The 19,355-nt window shown below is 44.9% G+C and overlaps 1 protein-coding gene across 3 annotated transcripts; it reads left to right on the top strand.

Moving 5' to 3' along the window:
• The first annotated feature begins 12 nt into the window (after nucleotides 1-12).
• ADSL (adenylosuccinate lyase) lies at nucleotides 13-16,824 on the top strand. Of its 3 annotated transcripts, none has more exons than XM_082420614.1 (13): nucleotides 14-234; nucleotides 3,425-3,628; nucleotides 5,339-5,383; nucleotides 5,913-5,992; nucleotides 9,646-9,817; nucleotides 10,029-10,075; nucleotides 10,674-10,764; nucleotides 11,181-11,250; nucleotides 11,396-11,543; nucleotides 13,651-13,741; nucleotides 14,384-14,473; nucleotides 14,874-15,050; nucleotides 16,705-16,824. In XM_082420614.1, the coding sequence occupies exons 1-13, from the start codon at nucleotides 64-66 to the stop codon at nucleotides 16,789-16,791; spliced, it is 1,473 nt and encodes a 490-aa protein (XP_082276740.1). In that variant the 5' UTR covers nucleotides 14-63; the 3' UTR covers nucleotides 16,792-16,824. The 3 variants fall into 3 exon arrangements, with proteins under 3 accessions (XP_082276741.1, XP_082276740.1, XP_082276742.1); XM_082420616.1 differs by lacking the exon at nucleotides 14-234 and adding an exon at nucleotides 296-464; XM_082420615.1 differs by lacking the exon at nucleotides 5,339-5,383 and having other exon boundaries at nucleotides 13-234.
• The last annotated feature ends 2,531 nt before the right edge of the window (nucleotides 16,825-19,355 follow it).

The raw sequence follows: 19,355 nt of genomic DNA, 5'->3' as shown, positions 1-19,355 counted from the left end.
TCCCGGACTTCCGCTTCCGTCCTCGGTGTCCCTGTCCGACTTCGGCGGGGTAGAGTGTTCGGGATGGCGGCGGGGGGCGACGGTGGCGGGCGGGAGGCGGCCTGCGGGCACGACAGCTACCGCTCGCCGCTTGCCTCCCGTTATGCCAGCCCGGAGATGTGCTTCGTGTTTAGCGACAGGTACAAATTCCGGACCTGGCGGCAGCTCTGGCTGTGGCTGGCGGAAGCCGAGCAGGTAACGTGCTGCGGGGCTGGAGGCGGGCCCGGCCCCGCACGTGCCGGGTTGGGTGCCGAGCGCCGGCTGAGCCTCCGGGGGCAGCCTCCCCGCTAATCCAGAGGAGCTGAGGCCCCAGGAAGCCCAGGGCAGGAGACCCGGCAGCCGCCACCTGTTGCCTCGCATGTTTTAATCGTTGAGGGTTCGAGGCGCACAGGGGGCGGCGAGAAGTGCAGTTACCGTTTCAGGGGGTAAGTCTTGGCGGTTCCTGCAGGAGTACATAGCCGAGCGCTTGGTCCGTGCCGTTTTGCTCGTTTCTGTACACGTCTTTCCCCCGTTAACCCGTAAAGACTTGGCAAACTAGGTGGTAGTTTTCCCACATTGTAGGGAAGAAGACCAAGCCTCGATGATACCCAGCGCGTTATTTGCTCCTTACCATTGATAGCGGAACCCGGGTGTGAACCCGTGTCCCGTGCAGAGCCTGAGTGAGCGCTCAGCCACCTCGCCCTCCACAGTGCCTCAGTGTTGTCTGAGACCGGACTGTCACTACAAAATCCATGTTTCCTGGGCCAACGTTTCCGCTTCACTCTGCTGCCGTCTGCCTCTGGGGAGGGAGAATGGGGGCTATTAGATGAGATGTATGGGTTCTCTTATAAGAGCTGCATGTAGACCTATTTAGCACAACGATTTCAGAAATAGCTACAGACGGGCCTTTGCAGAGGAGCTGAAGGAAACTGAAGGTGATCCACAGAGCTGTAAAGTTTCAGAGGAAAATGCCACAACAAGCAAGATGGCAGCACCCAAATGACATTTAGTAAACCTGGAAACAATCTTGAGTATGTGCCTAGGACCGAGGTACACGGTCCCCAAACAGGAAACTTTCTTCCTAGATTTTACCCCCTTCCTATCACTATGCTCAAGAAAATAAAGTAGTGCATAACACTAGCAGACAGAATACTCTAATGGCCTATATGTAAAAGAATATAAAAAAGAGCAGATATATGTATATGTATAACTGATTCACTTTGGTGTACACCTGAAACTAGCACAACATCGTAAATCAACTATACTCCAATTAAAAAAGAAAAGTAGCAGACATTTCTACAGTGCCTGCTATGTGTGTGCCCGGCAGTTTGAAGATTAAAAATTAATAGTTTACTAATCCTCAAAACAATTCTTTATAATAAGTTATTCCTGTTTTACAGAGGATAGAATGGAGTTACAGAGGATAGAATGGAGGCGCAGAGAGATTTCATAAACTGGGCTCAGATAACAATAATAGATAGTAGACAAGAACATGAAGTGTGTTGTGGTTTGTTATGTACTAGGCATGTACTCTATTTTCTGTTTTACTTGGTACTCTAGATAAGGGTGGTGGCACTCTTAAGATTTTGCCACTCAACATAGCTAGTAAAAGGTTCAAGCTGGGATTGAAATGTAGAGTCTGAATATGTGTCCTTTCCTCTGCCCAGTCTATATATACATTGCCTGAAATGCAGACAATTTTGATGTCTCCTGAGTTCGGATTATCTGTTAGCTAGGTTGTCAAAATTAACAGCACAAATTACATAATAATTTAGTAGTTAAAAAATTTGAGCAATGAGAGATTAGGAGAAGTGCTGAAAATTAGGAGTAGGGAATGAATTTTGAGAAGACACATTGCTTGGGGATAGGAAGCATTTTGACCACGCTGCCCCCTGCTGCTTTGCTTTGGGAGGAGCCCTGAGATGTCACGTCTGATGACTAAAAATCCAAGGCAGCTTGGCCAGATGCGGCTAGTGTGACTGAGGAATTGAATTTTTACTTTCCTTTTTTTTTTGGCTGGGCTGAGTGGCATGTGGGATCTTAGTTCCCCGACCAGGGATCGAACCTGCGCCCCCTACAGTGGGAGCTCCGACTCTTAACCACTGCACTGCCAGGGAAGTCCTGAGTTTTTACTTTTAAATTTTTACTAGTTTAAATGTAAATAACCACATCTGAGTAGTAGCTACCACCTTGGACAAGGTAGGTCTTAAGATGTGAGCCCCTTCCCAGGGCCAGGCCTTGGGGCTTTCAAGTGAGGTTTGGATAAATTTCACCAATGTACATATTCAGTACTTGGCTCCAGGGTTCCGAGCTGCCTGTGGGCTGCCAGCTATTTTTTGTCGGCCTGATTTTTTCAGTGATGGATGAACGTAAGATGTTGATGTGTTTATTTTCTCATTTGTATCTCCCGGAATTGCTTGCTTTTTTTTTTTTTTTTTTTTAATTTATTTATTTTTATTTTTGGCTGCGTTGGGTCTTTGTTGCTGCGCGCAGGCTTTCTCTAGTTGCGGCGAGCGAGGGCTACTCTTTGTTGCGGTGCACGGGCTCTAGGCACGCAAGCTTCAGTAGTTGTGGCACTCAGGCTCAGTAGTTGTGGCTCACAGGCTCTAGAGCACAGGCTCAGTAGTTGTGGCACACGGGCTTATTTGTTCCGCGGCATGTGGGATCTTTCTGGACCAAGGCTCGAACCCATGTTCCCTGCATTGGCAGGTGGATTCTTAACCGCTGCGCCACCAGGGAAGCCCCGGAATTGCTTTCAGTTGTACTGAATTTGTTGCACATAATTTGTTGGCAAAGATAGTAATAGCATTCCTAATTTTGGTTTCTCTGGCTAAATCCATCTAGAACAAATGTAAAGCTGTGGCCTGGATCCTACACTTTGGGTACTTAAGTGCCAAGCACTAAAGAATAAGCAATAAATACCACAAAGCTCTCCTCTCAGAGAGTATATGCATTCTAGAGGGGAGAGACAGGCTAATAGATTTGTAAAAATGTCATGTGGTGATAAGTGCTCTAAATAAAACCAGGCTAAAGGGATAGATAGAGAGTGCACAGAAGAAGCGTGTTTCACATTGAAGTCGGGAAAGACCCCTCTGAGGAGATGGCGTTTGAGCCCAGAGACCAGACCTGTGAGGGAGTGAGCAGAGACGTAGGGGCAGAGGGAACAAAAATCAGGATTGCATTGTTTTATATATTGGAGTTCCCTTAGAATATAATTTACCATGATTCATTTAGAAAGTTGTCTCCTCCTCCCCATGTCCTTTTAGTTTAGTTGGCCCAATTTTAGTTTAAGAATTGGAAGGTAGGGCATAAATGCTAACATGAACCAATTTTTTTTTCAGTGTCACTTCAATTCAAATAATTGTGCCACAAGAAGTTATTTTATTTTATTTTGCCTGTTCTGCAGACATTAGGTTTGCCTATCACAGATGAACAAATTCAGGAGATGAAATCAAACCTGGACAACATCGACTTCAAGATGGCAGCTGAGGAAGAGAAGCAGTTACGACATGATGTGATGGCTCACGTGCACACGTTTGCCCACTGCTGCCCCAAAGCTGCTGGCATTATTCATCTTGGTGCCACCTCCTGCTATGTTGGAGACAATACAGTAGGAGCCCATGATGTTGTTTTGTTTCCACTTAGACTCAGTGTTTATAATGCATTTATAAATTTTCTTTGATTTTGTCCATTTTAGGAAGTGACTCCATAGATCTTAGGATCTCAGTGCTCAGGAATTTTCTGCTTTTGGTATCCTTCCAATCTAAACTGTAAGCCCCTAATGACCTCCATAAAATGAGACGTACAGATACTGCCTACGCATTGGTATGCTGGACATGAGCCGAGTTCTTAGCATTTTAGTGGCCAAAGTAGTTTTCCAAAGGGATTTTCTTTCCAAAGTCCTTTTTACTCTTTGCCAAGACTTCTGAAAAAAAGAAATAATTACATTATAATTCTTAAATCCCTTAATTAGCAAAAGTGTCTCATAAACATGAGAAAGTAAAAGCAAGCATTTTCCGAAGTTTACTAGGCGCCGAGCGCTATTCTGAGCACTTTCTATGTATCACTTCATTTTTTCTTCACAACAGGTATAAGAGTTAGATTCTGTTATCTCCATTTTTAAATAGCTTTATTGAGGTATAGTTTAATATCATAAGTTTACCCATTTTAAAGGTACAGTTCAATGAGGTTTAGTAAATTTATGCAATCATTCAGCCTCACCACACTCCAGTTTTCGAGCATACCCCTCACGCCAAGAAGTTCTCTTTTGCTTGTTTTACAGTCAATCTCCACTCCTGCTTCCAGTTTCAAACAACCACTGACCTGCTTTCTGTGTCTATAGTTGTGCCTTTTCTCAATATTTCATATAAATGGATTCAGAATATGTAGTCTTTGGCTTTGGCTTTTTTTTCCCCATTGCCACAGATGAGGAAGTGTAGAAGTTGAAGAACTTGCTCTAGGTTTTGCAGCTGGAAAGGATTCATGCCTGGGTAGAGTGGCTCCAAAGCTCTGCCCTTATTGCAGGGCACCCGTGGGACTAGAAGTTAGAATCCAGATACACTTGCAGTTCAGAAAGAAGCCAGTAATTTCTAAGTTGCCCCAAGTAACATTTTTTGTCTAATGTGGTACGTAATTAAAGGCATCGATGTGTAATTGGTGAATCAGATAATGAGAGAACAACAGTCCTCTAACTTGGAGTATCCTTTTAAAATTACCCAGCATGCAGTTGGGCTCAACAATTACTGTCTCATAAACATGTGTTGGAGTTGCCTGCAACACTTACATCTCCTAACCCCCCAGGAGCAGCTTTAGATTTCCTAAACCTAGATCTTGTAGTTCATGACTTTTTTTTGTTAGCAATGATTGACTTGAAAAAAAGGGAGTGGAAACTAATGAAATGTGCCTTATGGATTTTTTTTTTTTTTTTTTTTTTTTTACCCCTATGGATTCTTCTCAGAAACTCAAACACTAATCTTCGGGAAGGTATAAACCCTGTTGACCGGGACATCTTTGCTGTATTCACGATGGGGCTTACCCCTTATCATTTTCCCGTTACGTTAGATACCACATAAATAGGGCTTTATAAGTATAAAGGCTTTGTGCTTATAGAATCCAGTAGTACTGCTCTCTAAGTTGGTGTGCTTTTAAAACAGTAATCAGAAGAGAATTTCTGTTAGCATCTTCTGGCTTGCACAGTGTGTTGCTGAAAGTGAGATAGGCAACTAGGTTAGAAACCCAGTTGTGATGGCCAGAAAGTGTTATGTCATAATGTTGTTTGGGCAAAGCTGATTAACGTAAGATCACTGCATTTCCCTTGCAGGACTTGATTATTCTTAGAAATGCATTTGACCTGCTTTTGCCAAAGGTAAGAAGTTGACAGAAGTTGCTTACCAGTCCTAAGATTCCCTGTGACAGGAGATGGGTACCACAGTGTAAAGCAGCACAATGTAAATCTAAATAAGTTATTGTTTACTCAGATGAATGATCCTAGATCTAATCTGTAGAACTAATTATCTCTTCTTGAGTTAAATCACTATATAAGTTAATGCTTTTTAAAGCATAGCCTTTTAAGTGAAGAAAGTGTAACCAGCAGCACGTGGCTGGAATATGTGGGTCATATTTATGATTTTGTCTTGTTTTTCTTCATGAACGTGCCAGTGGTGTTAAAACTGTGCAGAAATAATTCGTGACATTTTAGGTAGTCAACTCAGTTTTTGAATGTTGGTTGGTATGAACTCTTCAAGGCACTTTAAGATACAGAGATGAAAAAATATGGCCTTTGCCTTCCGTGAGCTGGAGGTGTAATTGTATATGAATTGTCTCCAAGTTTAGTTCCTGTTTATGCAAGTGCTCAGCCTGAATTCACTCTTTCTCGCACATGGTCTTCCTCGCAGCTTGCCAGAGTGATCTCTCGGCTTGCCGACTTTGCCAAGGAACGAGCTGATCTTCCCACCTTAGGTTTCACACATTTCCAGTAAGTGAGAGGGTTACCTCTTGGGAATTGGGCTTGTTTATGTGCATCCAGCTTCCATTTATTCCTTCAGTTCTCCCTTCTCCATGGTAACCTGGAGGTGAGAAATCTCAAAACATAAGCACTTGGGGTGCCTGTGAGTAATGAACTTTATACCTACCTTAAAAGCTATACTGCTTAGAGAGTAAATCTAGTGGTTCATTTCATTGGAAAATATGTATACAGAAAGTATTCTTTTTTTTTTTTTCCCCCTTAATTTAATAATCTAATACTTCTGGTATCTCCTTTGCCTACAGGGAGATCTTTTAGGGGCAAGGAAGAGGTTGGAGAGCAGATCCTGTTTAAGTCACAGGGCCTGATCCCTCCTTTCCCACTCCAGGAATCCAATGCTGGTTAGTAGAGTCAGCCCAGATGGTTTTGCAGGTCAGGACAGTAGACAGCTAGTTGGGGTAACTATGAAGGACCAGAGTTTTAGATGGGTACCTTCCTGCGGCGTGAGCAGGAGGGAAGGAGGGGCTCTCCCAGTTTAGGCCACAGGAAAGGGGAGCCTCTGATTGCTCCCTTCTTGGATCTGTTTCCACTCTGCCTCTCAAGAAAGTATTCTTGATTCAGTGATTCCATTCTTGAGAATTTAACCCAAGTCATCCAAATTATGGGAAAAACTATATGTACAAAGATCTTTGTTAAAATATTATTTATGATGGTAAGCATTGGAAACAATCTAAATGTCCAAGAATAAGAGAATAATTAAATAAGGTATAGAATGTAGTATATCCACAGGTTGGAATAATACACAACTAGCAAAATGATGCCGGTAAGACTAATAAGACATGGGAATGCACTTAGGTTAATGTTGTGGGGAAAAGACAGCATATAAATTGTACAGAGATTGGAAGGAAGTACACCAAGATGTATATACTGATTACTCTGGTTTATGAGATAATAGGGTAACTAAAATTTTTTCCATACTATGTTTTTTATGTTTTGAATGTGCAAGTATTTTTATGATTACTGAATAAAACCCTGTTTTAAAGCCAATGATGTCATTTTTGAAATGCTAGTAGCAGGTTTCAAGTGATATTTGAGTAGTGGTGTGTTAGCCTCTGCCTTTTGTTTTGTTTAATTTATTTGTTTATTTTATTTTTGGCTGCGTTGGGTCTTCGTTGCTGCGTGCAGGCTTTCTAGTTGCGGCGAGCGGAGGCTACTCTTCATTGTGGTGCGCAGGCTTCTCATTGCGGTGGCTTCTCTTGTTGCGGAGCACAGGCTCTAGGCGTGCAGGCTTCAGTAGTTGTGGCTCGCGGGCTCTAGAGCGCAGGCTTAGTAGTTGTGGCGCACGGACTTAGTTGCTCCGCGGCATGTGGGATCTGCCCGGACCAGGGCTCACACCCGTGTCCCCTGCATTGGCAGGCGGATTCTTAACCACTGTGCCACCAGGGAAGCCCTGCCTTATGTTTTAATGGGGTGTTGCTATGGCAACAAGGGTATCATCCCCTGTAACTTAGGAAAGCCTATTGAGTTTAATTTTCCTTAAAATTAGAGCCTTCGTTATTAGTAGCAGAAACCAGAAGGATTTGTTCCTGTGAAGGAGTCAGTGCTCAGTGTGAATGGCTGGGCCATGACAAACGTTGTGTTCTGTGCTGGCTCCATAGACGCCTAGCATCACCTGTGCTGCAGCTCCTCTTCTCCTGCATCTGTTGGAGAGTGCTCAGGGGATGCAGGCATTCCAGGATTCCTCTGGGGATGGTTTAATGAGGGGTACCTGCTGCCACAGTTAGCAGCCATTAGAAACCCAGAAAATGGTACTGATGCGTAGATGTGACCTCAGAATGGGTGAGTCCCTGCAATTAAAAAGAAACAGCTTTATTGAGATATAACTGACTTACCATAAAATTCACCATTTGAAGTATACAGTTCAGTGGTTTTTTGTATATTTACAGAGTTCATGCAGTCATTACCAGTATATAATTTCAGAATATTTCCATCACCCCCCTCAAAAGACCTGTACCCATTAGCATTCCCTCCCATTCCCCCATTCCCCCATTCCCTAGCTCCTGGCAACCACAAATCTGTTTTCTGTCTATGGATTTGCCTCTTTTAGACACTTTGTTTAAGTCGAATCATATAATATTCATCTTCTTGTGACTGGCTTCTTTTCACTTACCATGGTGTTTTCAGTGTTCATCCATGTAGCATGTGTCAGTACTTAATTTATTTTTACATTATCTGTTCACCAGTTGCTGGACATTTGGCTTGTTTCCACTCTGTTGCTATTATGTATAATGCTCCTATGAATAGGTCCATGCAAATGTATTTTTTTTTTTTGCTTGTACCAATAATCTAGTAGCAGAAGTTAACAAGGAAGACTACCATAAGATTGATTTGGCAATATGTGTCCTAACTTTTGATGTGTATGCTGTAGACATTCCTAGTGGGGTGTCTTGATGTCACCAGCTGTCAGTATCATTAGCGTAATAGAAGAGAAATTCCATATGGAGTAGGCTAGGTCATCTAGTAGAACTCTGACTTTATTGCAGTTTACTCTTAATTATGTTTTATGTTATAAACAGACCTGCAATAGATTGATTTAGACCTCAGACTGAAGACAAAGCCATTAGCTATTATGTTAGAGTCCTCTGGTTGTGTGTGTTTTGGGGTTATTCTCCACAGTTTGGCTGGCTCTTCATTGGATCTTTTATTTATTTATTTATTTATTTATTTAATTTATTTTTGGCTGTGTTGGGTCTTTGTTGCTGCATGCGGGCTTTCTCTAGTTGCAGCGAGCAGGGGCTACTCTTCATTGCGACGCGTGGGCTTCTCATTGCGGTGGCTTCTCTCTCTGTGGAGCACGGGCTCTAGGCGCGCAGGCTTCAGTAGTTGCAGCACGTGGGCTCAGTAGTTGTGGCTCGTGAGCTCTAGAGTCCAGGCTCGGTAGTTGTGGCGCACGGGCTCAGTAGTTGTGGCTCACAGGCTCTAGAGCGCAGGCTCAGTAGTTGTGGTGCACGGGCTTAGTTGCTCCGCGGCATGTGGGATCCTCCCGGACCAGGGCTCGAACCCTTGTCCCCTGCATTGGCGGGCGGAGTCTTAACCACTGCGCCACCAGGGAAGTCCCTCCTCGTCAGATCTGGACTCTTTACAGAGCCCTTTCTTTACTGTCAGTCTAGAGTCACAACCTCCAGTATCGTCATCCTTGTTTTATTTTTTGATAGCATTTTAAAAATGAACAATTGTTTGTTTACTTGTTTACATGACAATATGAGCTCCACTTGTCTGTTTTGTTCTTTGCTGTATTTCCAATACCAAGAACACATTAGATGCTTGGCAAATGTTTGTTACGTGTATATTTCTTGCCAAGGCCTGGGGACAAACAAAACAGACATTGTCTCTGCCCTTATAGTGCCTCTTGATGGTGAAGAAAGAACTATGCTAGTAGCCCTTTAGTTTTATAACCTTTGCATATTTATAAATGACATTGAATTTGCTTAACTTATTTGCTTAAACTTTTTAGCTCTTGTTTTGTCTTCACTGGTTTCTCTGTCTCTTACTTTAATTCTTACCCTTCCCAGAGGTAGCAGTGATTATTAGAAGAAGCAATGAAGGTTTTATGAAACAAGTCACTGGTTTGAGACCTCTCTGTGTTCTCTTTGGGTTGTTTTCAGGCCTGCTCAGCTGACCACAGTTGGGAAACGTTGCTGTCTTTGGATTCAAGATCTTTGCATGGATCTCCAGAACTTGAAGCGTGTCCAAGATGACCTACGCTTCCGAGGAGTGAAGGGCACCACTGGCACCCAGGCCAGCTTCCTGCAGCTCTTCGAGGGAGATGACCAAAAGGTATTCTGAAAGTGACCTGGGTGATACAAACTCAACTGCAGGAGCACCAGAGACAAAGCTGACCTCCAGGATGGTAGGAGCGATTGAACCTGGAATGGGTGGAGTCTGGACTGGAAGCGGGTAGTGAAGGCCAAAACCTGGGCAGGTGACTTGTCAAGATGTTCTTATGCTAGACACACCTGAATTTATAGGGATGTCTTTTCTTTCCAAGGTGGAGCAGCTTGACAAGATGGTGACAGAAAAGGCAGGATTTAAGAGGTAGGTAAGTGGGAAAAGTGTTGGCCTCCTTGTTAAGTAATGAAAGATAGTATTCCTCTAGATTTGACCTTAAATTTTTTTTTGTTTCTTTTTTTTTCTTTCTCTGTCCTTCCACCCATCTCCTTCCACCTCTAGCCTGGGTTTTATTCTTACAGTCTGGATTCTATTATATTTCTTATAATTTATAAGAAAAAAGGAAGCTATTTAGTTCTGAGTTCAGTAGAATAGCCTTACCCATGTTGTTGCTGTTTTGCTTTTTACTGAGGACCTCCGATGGGTTGGTCTCAGTCTGGCTATTTGCATCGAGGGCTACAGGCTCCCCCATGGCTCCTTGTTTCAGGCACTTCATTGGACTGCAGCAGGACAGAGGCTCGCTGGACCGTGTTTCCTCCTCGGGTCAGGGCGGCTGTCTGGGTATCAGTAAAAAGGGTGGAAGAGCAGTGTGTTCCTGGAGCCACATATCAGCGAGGTCCTGGGCTCAGTGTAACTTAGTGCTCCAGTGGCGCCAAGCTTTCGCTCAGTCTGTTTTTGCTCATTTGTTTGACACAGTCACATTTTGGAATATTTTCACTTGAGGCTCTTTTCTATTCATTACTAGGGCTTTCATCATCACAGGGCAGACCTATACACGAAAAGTAGATATTGAGGTGCTGTCCGCGCTGGCCGGCTTGGGGGCATCGGTGCACAAGGTGAGTGGTGGTAGCAATGGGAGTGTTGGACGCCACAGACAGACCCGCCCAGCCTCACTTCGACTTCATTGTGGCTTTTGAGAGATGTCAGATATCACTCATAGCAATTTGGGGCCTGTCAGTGAAGCCTCTTAAGTTAAGGTGTGTTAAAAGGAAGGACTAGTTTCCGTGTTCTCATTAAGTTCATCTTGCCGTTGTCTGTCCGTGATAATCCTACGCAGTGTTTCACCAGAACATGCCCGTGCTCCCCGAATGCCAGCTCTTCAGGAGCTGAGAGGAGTCTCCCTCGGGGAGGACATGCTGCCCTTCAGCTCGGCGGGCTCCCAAAGAGCTCACCTCCTCCATCCGTCCAGTCCCTGCCCCAGACCCCGCATGCCAAGAGTGTGGGTGATGCCTGTGCCCCTGCTGTTCCCCAGATTTGTACTGACATACGACTCCTGGCAAGCCTCAAGGAGCTGGAGGAACCCTTTGAAAAACAGCAGATTGGTGAGTGTTGCGTGGAGGCCCGGGAGCACCGCGAGATGCCAGGAGGTTCGCGGGCGTGTGTGAACAGTTCTGCCAGGAGCGTGCTCGGCCGCCCACTGTCCCCTGAGGTCTTCCTGCCTTTGCTTCTTCTCCTTTACACGGACAGGCTCAAGTGCAATGCCGTACAAGCGGAACCCTATGCGCTCAGAGCGGTGCTGCAGCCTGGCCCGTCACCTAATGACCCTTGTCATGGACCCGCTGCAGACAGCATCTGTGCAGTGGTTTGAACGCACACTGGATGATAGTGCCAACCGGTCAGTGAAACGGGGGTGTCGCGTACAGCAAGTTGTGGGAGGACCAAGAGGGGCCTGGAAGCAGCAGGACTTTATGAGCATCTCTGTATTCCCTCCTTGTCCCTGAGGAGCCTGGAGTCTAATAGGGAGGCAAGAACATAGAAGGAACAGTGTGATACGTGTTAGAATCAAAATATATACAGAGTAATCCTTGTGGGGGCAAAGCGGAGGGAGGGGTGGTGGAGGAGTTGAGGGAAGCTTCACAGAGGTGATGCTTTAGACTTAAGAAATCTAGGCATTTTTTAACATTTGGGACAAGATTGGGAGCACGTATAAAGGCACAGAGCAGGAGAAAAAACAGTTGGGGGAGTTACTAATAATCGGGTAGCCCTGGAGAATGAAGTCTGTGGCAAGAGATGAGGTCGGACATGCTCTTGGGTAGTAGCCAGTTTATGAAGGGCCTTCTAGGCCCTGAAAAGGAGTTTAGATGTTGCTCTTTTTTTTTTTTAAGTCTTTATTGAACTTGTTACAATATTGCTTCTGTTTTTCTTTTATGTTTTTTGTGGGTTTATTTTTGGCCGTGAGGCATGTGGGATCCCAGCCCCCCGACCGGGGATGGAGCCTGCACCCCCCGCACTGAAGGTGAAGTCCTAACTGCTGGACCTCTAGGGGAGTCCCAGAGATACTGTTCTGAAGGCAGGGGGATGTCATGTGTGGTGTCTTGACACAGCAACATCTTAATTAGTTATGAGATGGGTCAGGAGTAATTTGTAGTTACTAATAAGGTACCAGCATGCACGTGATTTTCTGCTTTGTGTATATACTTATTAATATTCAAAAGCAGATTCATTACTCTAGTATTGCTTGTATTCTGCTGGAATTTCTTGAGAGGAAATGATCAGAGTTAAAGCTAGGTCTCTGGGGTGTGTGCATAATCCAGGGTTTATGGGAATAAAACATGTGAACTCATTCGGAAGTCAGCCATTGACTGTTTTTTAGCAGGCTGTGACCTAATCAGATGTGCACACTAAAATACCCTGCACCAATTTGGAGAATCAGTTGTAAGGGGACAGGGAGCTGATCAGAACAAGTTAGGAGGCTACTTTAAAAATCCAAGTCCAGGGGCTTCCCTGGTGGCGCAGTGGTTAAGAATCCGCCTGCCAATGCAGGGGACACGGGTTTGAGCCCTGGTCCAGGAAAATCCCACATGCCGTGGAGCAACTAAGCCCGTGAGCCACAACTATGGAGGCTGTGCTCTAGAGCCCACGAGCCACAACTGCTGAAACCCGCACACCTAGAGCCTGTGCTCCACAACAAGAGAAACCAATGCAATGAGAAGCCCGCACACCGCAACAAAGAGTAGCCCCTGCTCGCTGCAACTAGAGAAAGCCCGCACACGGCAACAAAGACCCAACTCAGCCAAAAATAAATAAATAAATAAATAAATTTATTAAAAAAAAAAAAACGAATCCAGGTTCTTCCCTGGTGGTCCAGTGGTTAAAACTTCACCTTCCAATGTAGGGTGTGCGTTTTTGATCCCTGGTCTGGCAGCTAAGATCCCACATGCCTCACGGCCAAAACACCAAAACAAAACAGAAGCAATATTGTAACAAAGACTCTAAAGTCTTCAATAAAGACTTTAAAAACGGTCCACATGAAATAAAAATCTTTAAAAAAAAAAAAAATCCGAGTACACATTGGCACAGTGGCCATGTAACTGGAGAGGATGTGGATATAAAATCGATGTCAGGTGGGCTGGCCTTGGCGGTTGACTGGAGTGAGTGTTAAGATGGTGATGGGGTGCTGGTGCCATTTCCTGAGTCAGGAGCTACAGGGAGAGGAGGAGCGGGGTGAGGTGGGGAGCAGGAGGCAGTGGAAAAGCGGCTGAATTCAGTTCTGGGTTTGGGCAGCCTACACATCAGCCAGGTGGAGCTCTCCAAATGGGTATGTGGTCTGGCGCTTGGGCAAGTGGTCTTAGTCAAGAGGTGATAGAGTTGAGGGTCATTAGGATCCAAGTAGCACATCTGGCATGAGAAGTCAGTAGGGCAGCTTCTTGGGACACACCCTCCATTTCATGGAAATCGTTATTTGCTTGAAGCGATAACTGAATTGGCTGTTTGTTTTCTAGACGAATGTGTTTGGCCGAGGCATTTCTCACTGCAGATACGATACTGAATACGCTGCAGAACATTTCTGAAGGCTTGGTGGTGTACCCCAGAGTAAGCGGCCTCCGTTAAAAAGCACAGTATGAGGACGGGGTGGGAATGGGGCGGGGCGGGTGGCCTACTGCTCTGGAGTGAGCGTGTTGGAGGAGCTGGATTCTGGTCCAGTTGGAGCTCTTCCCAAGCAGAGCTCACTCTTCATGTTGTGACATAAGCTCTAGGGAACTAGGTCTGGGGGATTCATAGACATGTTTATAGAAGAGGGAAAAAGAAGTGCTTCGAATTGGCTTAAAATTGTCCACCAGCCTGAGTTGTCAGCTCTGCTGTGACTGGCAGAGTAGACTTCTCCGTTGGTCTGTTTGTGAGTACCTGAGGCAGGTGGGTTTGTTGCCATGCTGTGCTTGGCTCCTGAAGTCAGGCACTGAAATTGAGCAGACTTGAGGTTTTAGGAATCATTCTGATGAAGCAACTTTTAAAAGTTTACTCAAGTCAGTATTCCTTTTTTAAATCAAAATAATACTCTGGATTATGAGAAAACTTAAAAATACAGTGTAGCATAAGACAATCCATTCTACCCTCTTTCTTCATAGATATGGTAGTTCTTGTCCCTGCTGTGTATCTTTTTGGTCATAGTTGATGTCCTACTGTGCGTATGACTTTGTAACCTGAGGCATCCTTCTTGGTGCTTCATTCGTACAGGTAATTGAGCGGCGCATTCGGCAAGAGCTGCCTTTCATGGCCACAGAGAACATCATTATGGCCATGGTGAAAGCTGGGGGTAACCGCCAGGTTTGTAACCCCTCATGCTCCTGGGTAAACAAAGTACACCTTTAGTCCTGCTTTCTCCTCCCCAAAGAAGGATGCACGAAGATGTCTCTGTTATTACCTTCGGTCATGGTATTGGTACAGAACAGTGACCATATGCTGCCGTAGAACAGGCCTATCTTTGGAGGGTGATGGTGGTGACCTCAGTTTATTAAAAAGTGAATTGCTTAATCACTTGTAGAAAAGGTCCACTTTCGGTGAAGAAATTAGGTCTGAATTTCCATAGGAAATGCTGGGAAGTGGGCAGGATGTAAGGGCAGATGGTTCATGAAGCTTTGGAGGAGGCCTTTGCTCCAGCTGCCATACAGCATGGGCCCTCAAATGCCTGTTACTAGTAAGCCAACCATACTCCTTGTCTTCCCAGGATTGCCATGAGAAAATCAGAGTGCTCTCCCATCAGGCAGCTGCTGTGGTCAAGCAGGAAGGGGGTGAAAATGACCTCATAGAGCGTATCCAGGCTGATGCCTACTTCAGTCCCATTCACTCCCAGTTGGACCATTTACTGGATCCTTCTTCTTTCACCGGTCGTGCATCCCAGCAGGTAAACATCAGAACACTTCTGTGGTGCTGCAGTCTTCCCCAAGTGCCCTCTTTTTACACTGCTGGGCTGCAGAGCCTGGAATATTATCTATTACTATAATGTTTCTGCTTCATGGGAGGTATGCTGAGAATGGGGCTAGTTAGAAAGAATTCAGAGTAGGTTGCTGGCTAAAATTTAAAGATTTGGTTGTTTTGAGCTGCCTTAAGTGTTTCTCCCAGTGGATTTCTCTGAATTCTCTTTTGGTCTGGAGCCGTGGTGTAATGGACAAAGATTGGGTTTTACTGTCAGGTAGATTTGGGTTCAGTCTTGACTTTCTACTTTTATTGGCCGATAGGATAGAGATACATATCTTGGAGTGTGGACTGAAAGGCCTAGCTTGGTGCATAGTAAGTATTCAGTAAATGTTTGTCACTTTTCCTCTTGGCCTTTTGGAGACTACGGGTTAATTCAAAAACATTATCGAGGGCTTCCCTGGTGGCGCAGCGGTTGAGAATCTGCCTGCCAATGCAGGGGACACGGGTTCGAGCCTTGGTCTGGGAAGATCCCACATGCCGTGGAGCAACTAGGCCCGTGAGCCACAACTACTGAGCCTGCGCGTCTGGAGCCTGTGCTCCGCAACAAGAGAGGCCACGATAATGAGAGGCCTGCGCACCACGATGAAGAGTGGCCCCCACTTGCCGCAACTAGAGAAAGCCCTCGCACAGAAACGAAGACCCAACACAGCCATAAATAAATAAATAAACCCAAAGTTAAAAAAAAAAACAAAAAACATTATCGAGTACAGACTAGGTGCTCAGATTGTGTTTGGGTGCTGTGTTTAATTCTGGTGCTTTAAAGATGAATTAGATAATCCTTATCTTCAGGGAGCTCAAAACTTAATGGTGAAGGCTTAGAATACCAAGCTGTACATGCAAGAATTGAGGGAAGCACATCTTTTTGGGGATCACAAAGGAGACAACCCTAGATCAGAAGAAGTTAGGAAAGACTTCTTGGAAGACATGACATCTGAGCTGAATCTTAAGGACGGGCAGGAGTTACCTGTAGGGAACACCAGGGTGAGAGGAGATGGCAGATGCATGGACGTCCAGCATAAGAGAGAGTTGCCAGATTATCAGGTGCCCTGGAAGCAGTTAGGATTTAAAGCAGAAGACAGACGGGAGCTAATCATGTATATTCAAGTCACTCTGGTGTATTGGATTTGAAGGACTTAAACTGGAGGTCGGGAGGCCAGTAAGGTGGCTGCTGCAGTGGGTAAGCAGTCGGTGACGAGGGCTTTGAGCCAAGGCCAGGGTACGTGCACACGGGGCACAGATTCGAGGGCTGTTTAAGATGTCAGTCACTTGGAAGCTGGTTGAATGGGGAGGAGGGAAGAAGCAGTGATGATTTTAGCTTGGGTAATGGGTGGAGAATGGTGCGACCAACTGAAAGGACACAGCCAGGCTGGTTTGTGGGGAGGGGCGGCCTGGTGGGCCTGATGGGGTGAGCTGCCTGTGTCTAGGGAGAGATTTCTGGCAGGGAGTTGAGAAAAATAGAAGCTCAGTGGTGGCATAAAGGTTTATCAAATAAGGTCTCAGTGTTATGAATTGACATTGAAAAAAGGATTCTCAAAACTTAACGTGTTCTTTTATCTTGCATTTGCTTTCTTCTTTGGCAGGTACGGAGATTCTTAGAAGAGGAGGTACATCCCCTGTTAAGACCATATGAAAGTGTAATGAAGGTGAAGGCAGAATTACGTCTGTAGAGTTAGAAGAGAATTAAACAAAAAACCATTGTTGGCTGTGTTAACTTTTTTTGCCGAGTCATAAAAACTGTTACTCTAGTGTCTTATTTTATCTCAAGAATTGTTACCGTAAGGACTTCCCTGGTGGTCCAGTGGTAAAGAATCCACCTTACACTGCAGGGGACGCGGGTTCAATCCCTGGTCAGGGAACTAAGATCCCACATGCTGCGGGGGCATCTAAGCCCTCGAGCTCGCGCGCCTCAACTAGAGCCCAAGTGCCACAAACTACAGAGCCCATGCACCCTGGAGCCTGTGTGTCACAACTAGAGAAGAGAAAACCCGCATGCCACAACTAGAGGGAAGCCCATGAGCCACAACGAAAGATCCTATATGCCTCGATGAGGATCCCGTGTGCTGCAACTTAGACCCGACACAGCCAAAAATAAATGAAATAAATAAAAAAACTTTAAAAAAAAAAAAAAAGAAGAGTTGTTACCGTAAATTAATACAGCACTTTTCTTTCCATGGTGCTTTCACATTTCTCAAGTTTGCAACGCAGAAATAAATTGCACTGTGGTTGGACTCTGTTTTTCACGGCAACACGAATTTTCGTAATAAATGTAGCTTATAGTCTTCACTCTGCTCTTTCAAGGCATATTTTCCAGCTAGTCTAGTCCTTTTTACACGTTCCCTTGATTGCGATTGCAAGATGGGGAACAAATTCCTGGCCCTCTCTTCTGGAAGTGAATTTGATCTAGGCCTAGCAAAATAATCTGGATTCAGTGATTCGTTATAGCTGGATACCTGCATTTCATTTGCATCTGATGAGAATAAGTAATGAAATTTAGAGGTATGGTAAATTCTCAAAGAAAACTGATGTGATCATCAGGCTTAGCTGAAGTTGTGCCCAACTTCACTTGATCTTTGGATAAGGCTTGTATATCAAGGAAATGCTAACTGGGTATACTGATCTCATCAAGGCATTTGACCATCTCTGGTCCTGATAGCTGAGTGAACCAGCTGCAGCCAAAGGTGAGTGAGAGTGACCATCCACCCGGAAGGAGAGCGCTCGTGTCATGACATAGGCTTCTATCCCTAGCCCTGCCTCATTCTGCATATTTCTTCAGCATAAATGAAAAGGAAGAAAGCTTATTTCTCAGATTTGCAGATGACACAGAACTAGGACAATTAACCAATACGTTTATTTGGTAAGATAACTTAAGATTTCACCTAACCAAAATAGATTGAAACGATGTGGCCAAAATGAAGACAAAATTAAGGTAAATGTAAATAAGTTAACCTTAAACTCAGTATGAACCAGGAGTGGTTGCCAGTGAGCTAAGACAGTTTTAGGTTGTGTTAATGGTAGTGTAGTGTCCGGAAAAGGCAGCCTGTTCCAGACCCGTGGCCTTATGTTCTATTTTGGACACCCAGTCTGAGGAACAGAGATAAACTGGAGAGCCAGCCTCCAAGGAAGCCCTTGCCACATGAGGAGTGGTGAAGGAGTGTTAGGGCTCCTGTCTTGTAAGAGAAAACTTGCCATTGCTTCAAATGCTGTTGTGAGGAGGAAGAGTGACACGGCTGAGACCGTGCATACCCATGGTTGAGAGTGAAGCAGGGACATCAGAACTGCTCTGAGCTAGTGCCTCTCTCCCCGCACCTCCACCCTCGGGTCACCTAGTTGTCAGGAGTGGGAGTGTCGTGAGGGAGAAGAGGCTGAATCAGCCCCAGTTGTATCAAGTCAAAGGCAGCCCAACTGAAGAACTCAACCTGTAGGGAAGAATAGGAGGTGATCCTTAAAGCCAAATTCTAAGTACAGTTCAGGGTGGCAAGCAGGTATGGACCACCCGGAGCCACGTGATATTTCAATTCTTCCAGGAACAGTTTGATTACTGTTAGTCCTCTCTTGTGAGCATCTGGAAGGGATGTTTGAAACTACTAGGTCTCGCACAAGGAATTAATCATTGGGCGCTGTTCAGACACGCTGTCTACTTCCTTCTCTAGTACAGGCCTCTGGAGAGGAAGCAGCTACTATCAGTGCATCGTAATCTGAGAGCTTCTATAACATACCAGACACACTGGGGATATCGGATACTGTGGATTTTAGTTAATAAATTTCCTCATAGAAAATAAATAGATGACAGTCTTGTTCTGACAATTCTGATCTCTAGTGATTGGTGGTTTGGCTGGTTTTTCTTCCTAGGCTATTTGAGGGGTGGGTTTGTGTGTCTTCTTTCCTCTTCCATTCTCTTGGTTTTATATTTATATACTTGTGATATACTCTTTTTTTAAACATCTTTATTGGAGTATAATTGCTTTACAATGGTGTGTTAGTTTCTGCTTTATAACAAAGTGAATCAGCTATATGCATATGTATATCACCATATCTCCTCCCTCTTGCGTCTCCCTCCCACCCTCCCTATCCCACGCCTCTAGGTGGTCACAAAGCACCAAGCTGATCTCCCTGTGCTATGCAGCTGCTTCCCACTAGCTACCTATTTTACATTTGGTAGTGTATATATGTCAACGTTACTCTCTCACTTTGTCCCAGCTTACCCTTCCCCTTCCCCGTGTCCACAAGTCCA

Source organism: Balaenoptera physalus, assembly GCF_965194825.1.
Source record: "Balaenoptera physalus genome assembly, chromosome: 13".
Taxonomy (NCBI): Eukaryota; Metazoa; Chordata; class Mammalia; order Artiodactyla; family Balaenopteridae; genus Balaenoptera; species Balaenoptera physalus.
This window is presented reverse-complemented; position numbering and strand designations above follow the sequence as displayed.

What these genes read in the sequence shown, in the direction of transcription:
- ADSL (XM_082420614.1), top strand. Translation starts at nt 64, where the DNA reads ATGGCGGCGGGGGGCGACGGTGGCGGGCGGGAGGCGGCCTGCGGGCAC. An exon ending in CTTTGAAAAACAGCAGATTG is followed by an intron (nt 11,251 to 11,395) that starts GTGAGTGTTGCG and finishes TTACACGGACAG; the next exon opens with GCTCAAGTGCAATGCCGTAC. An exon ending in CCGGTCGTGCATCCCAGCAG is followed by an intron (nt 15,051 to 16,704) that starts GTAAACATCAGA and finishes CTTCTTTGGCAG; the next exon opens with GTACGGAGATTCTTAGAAGA.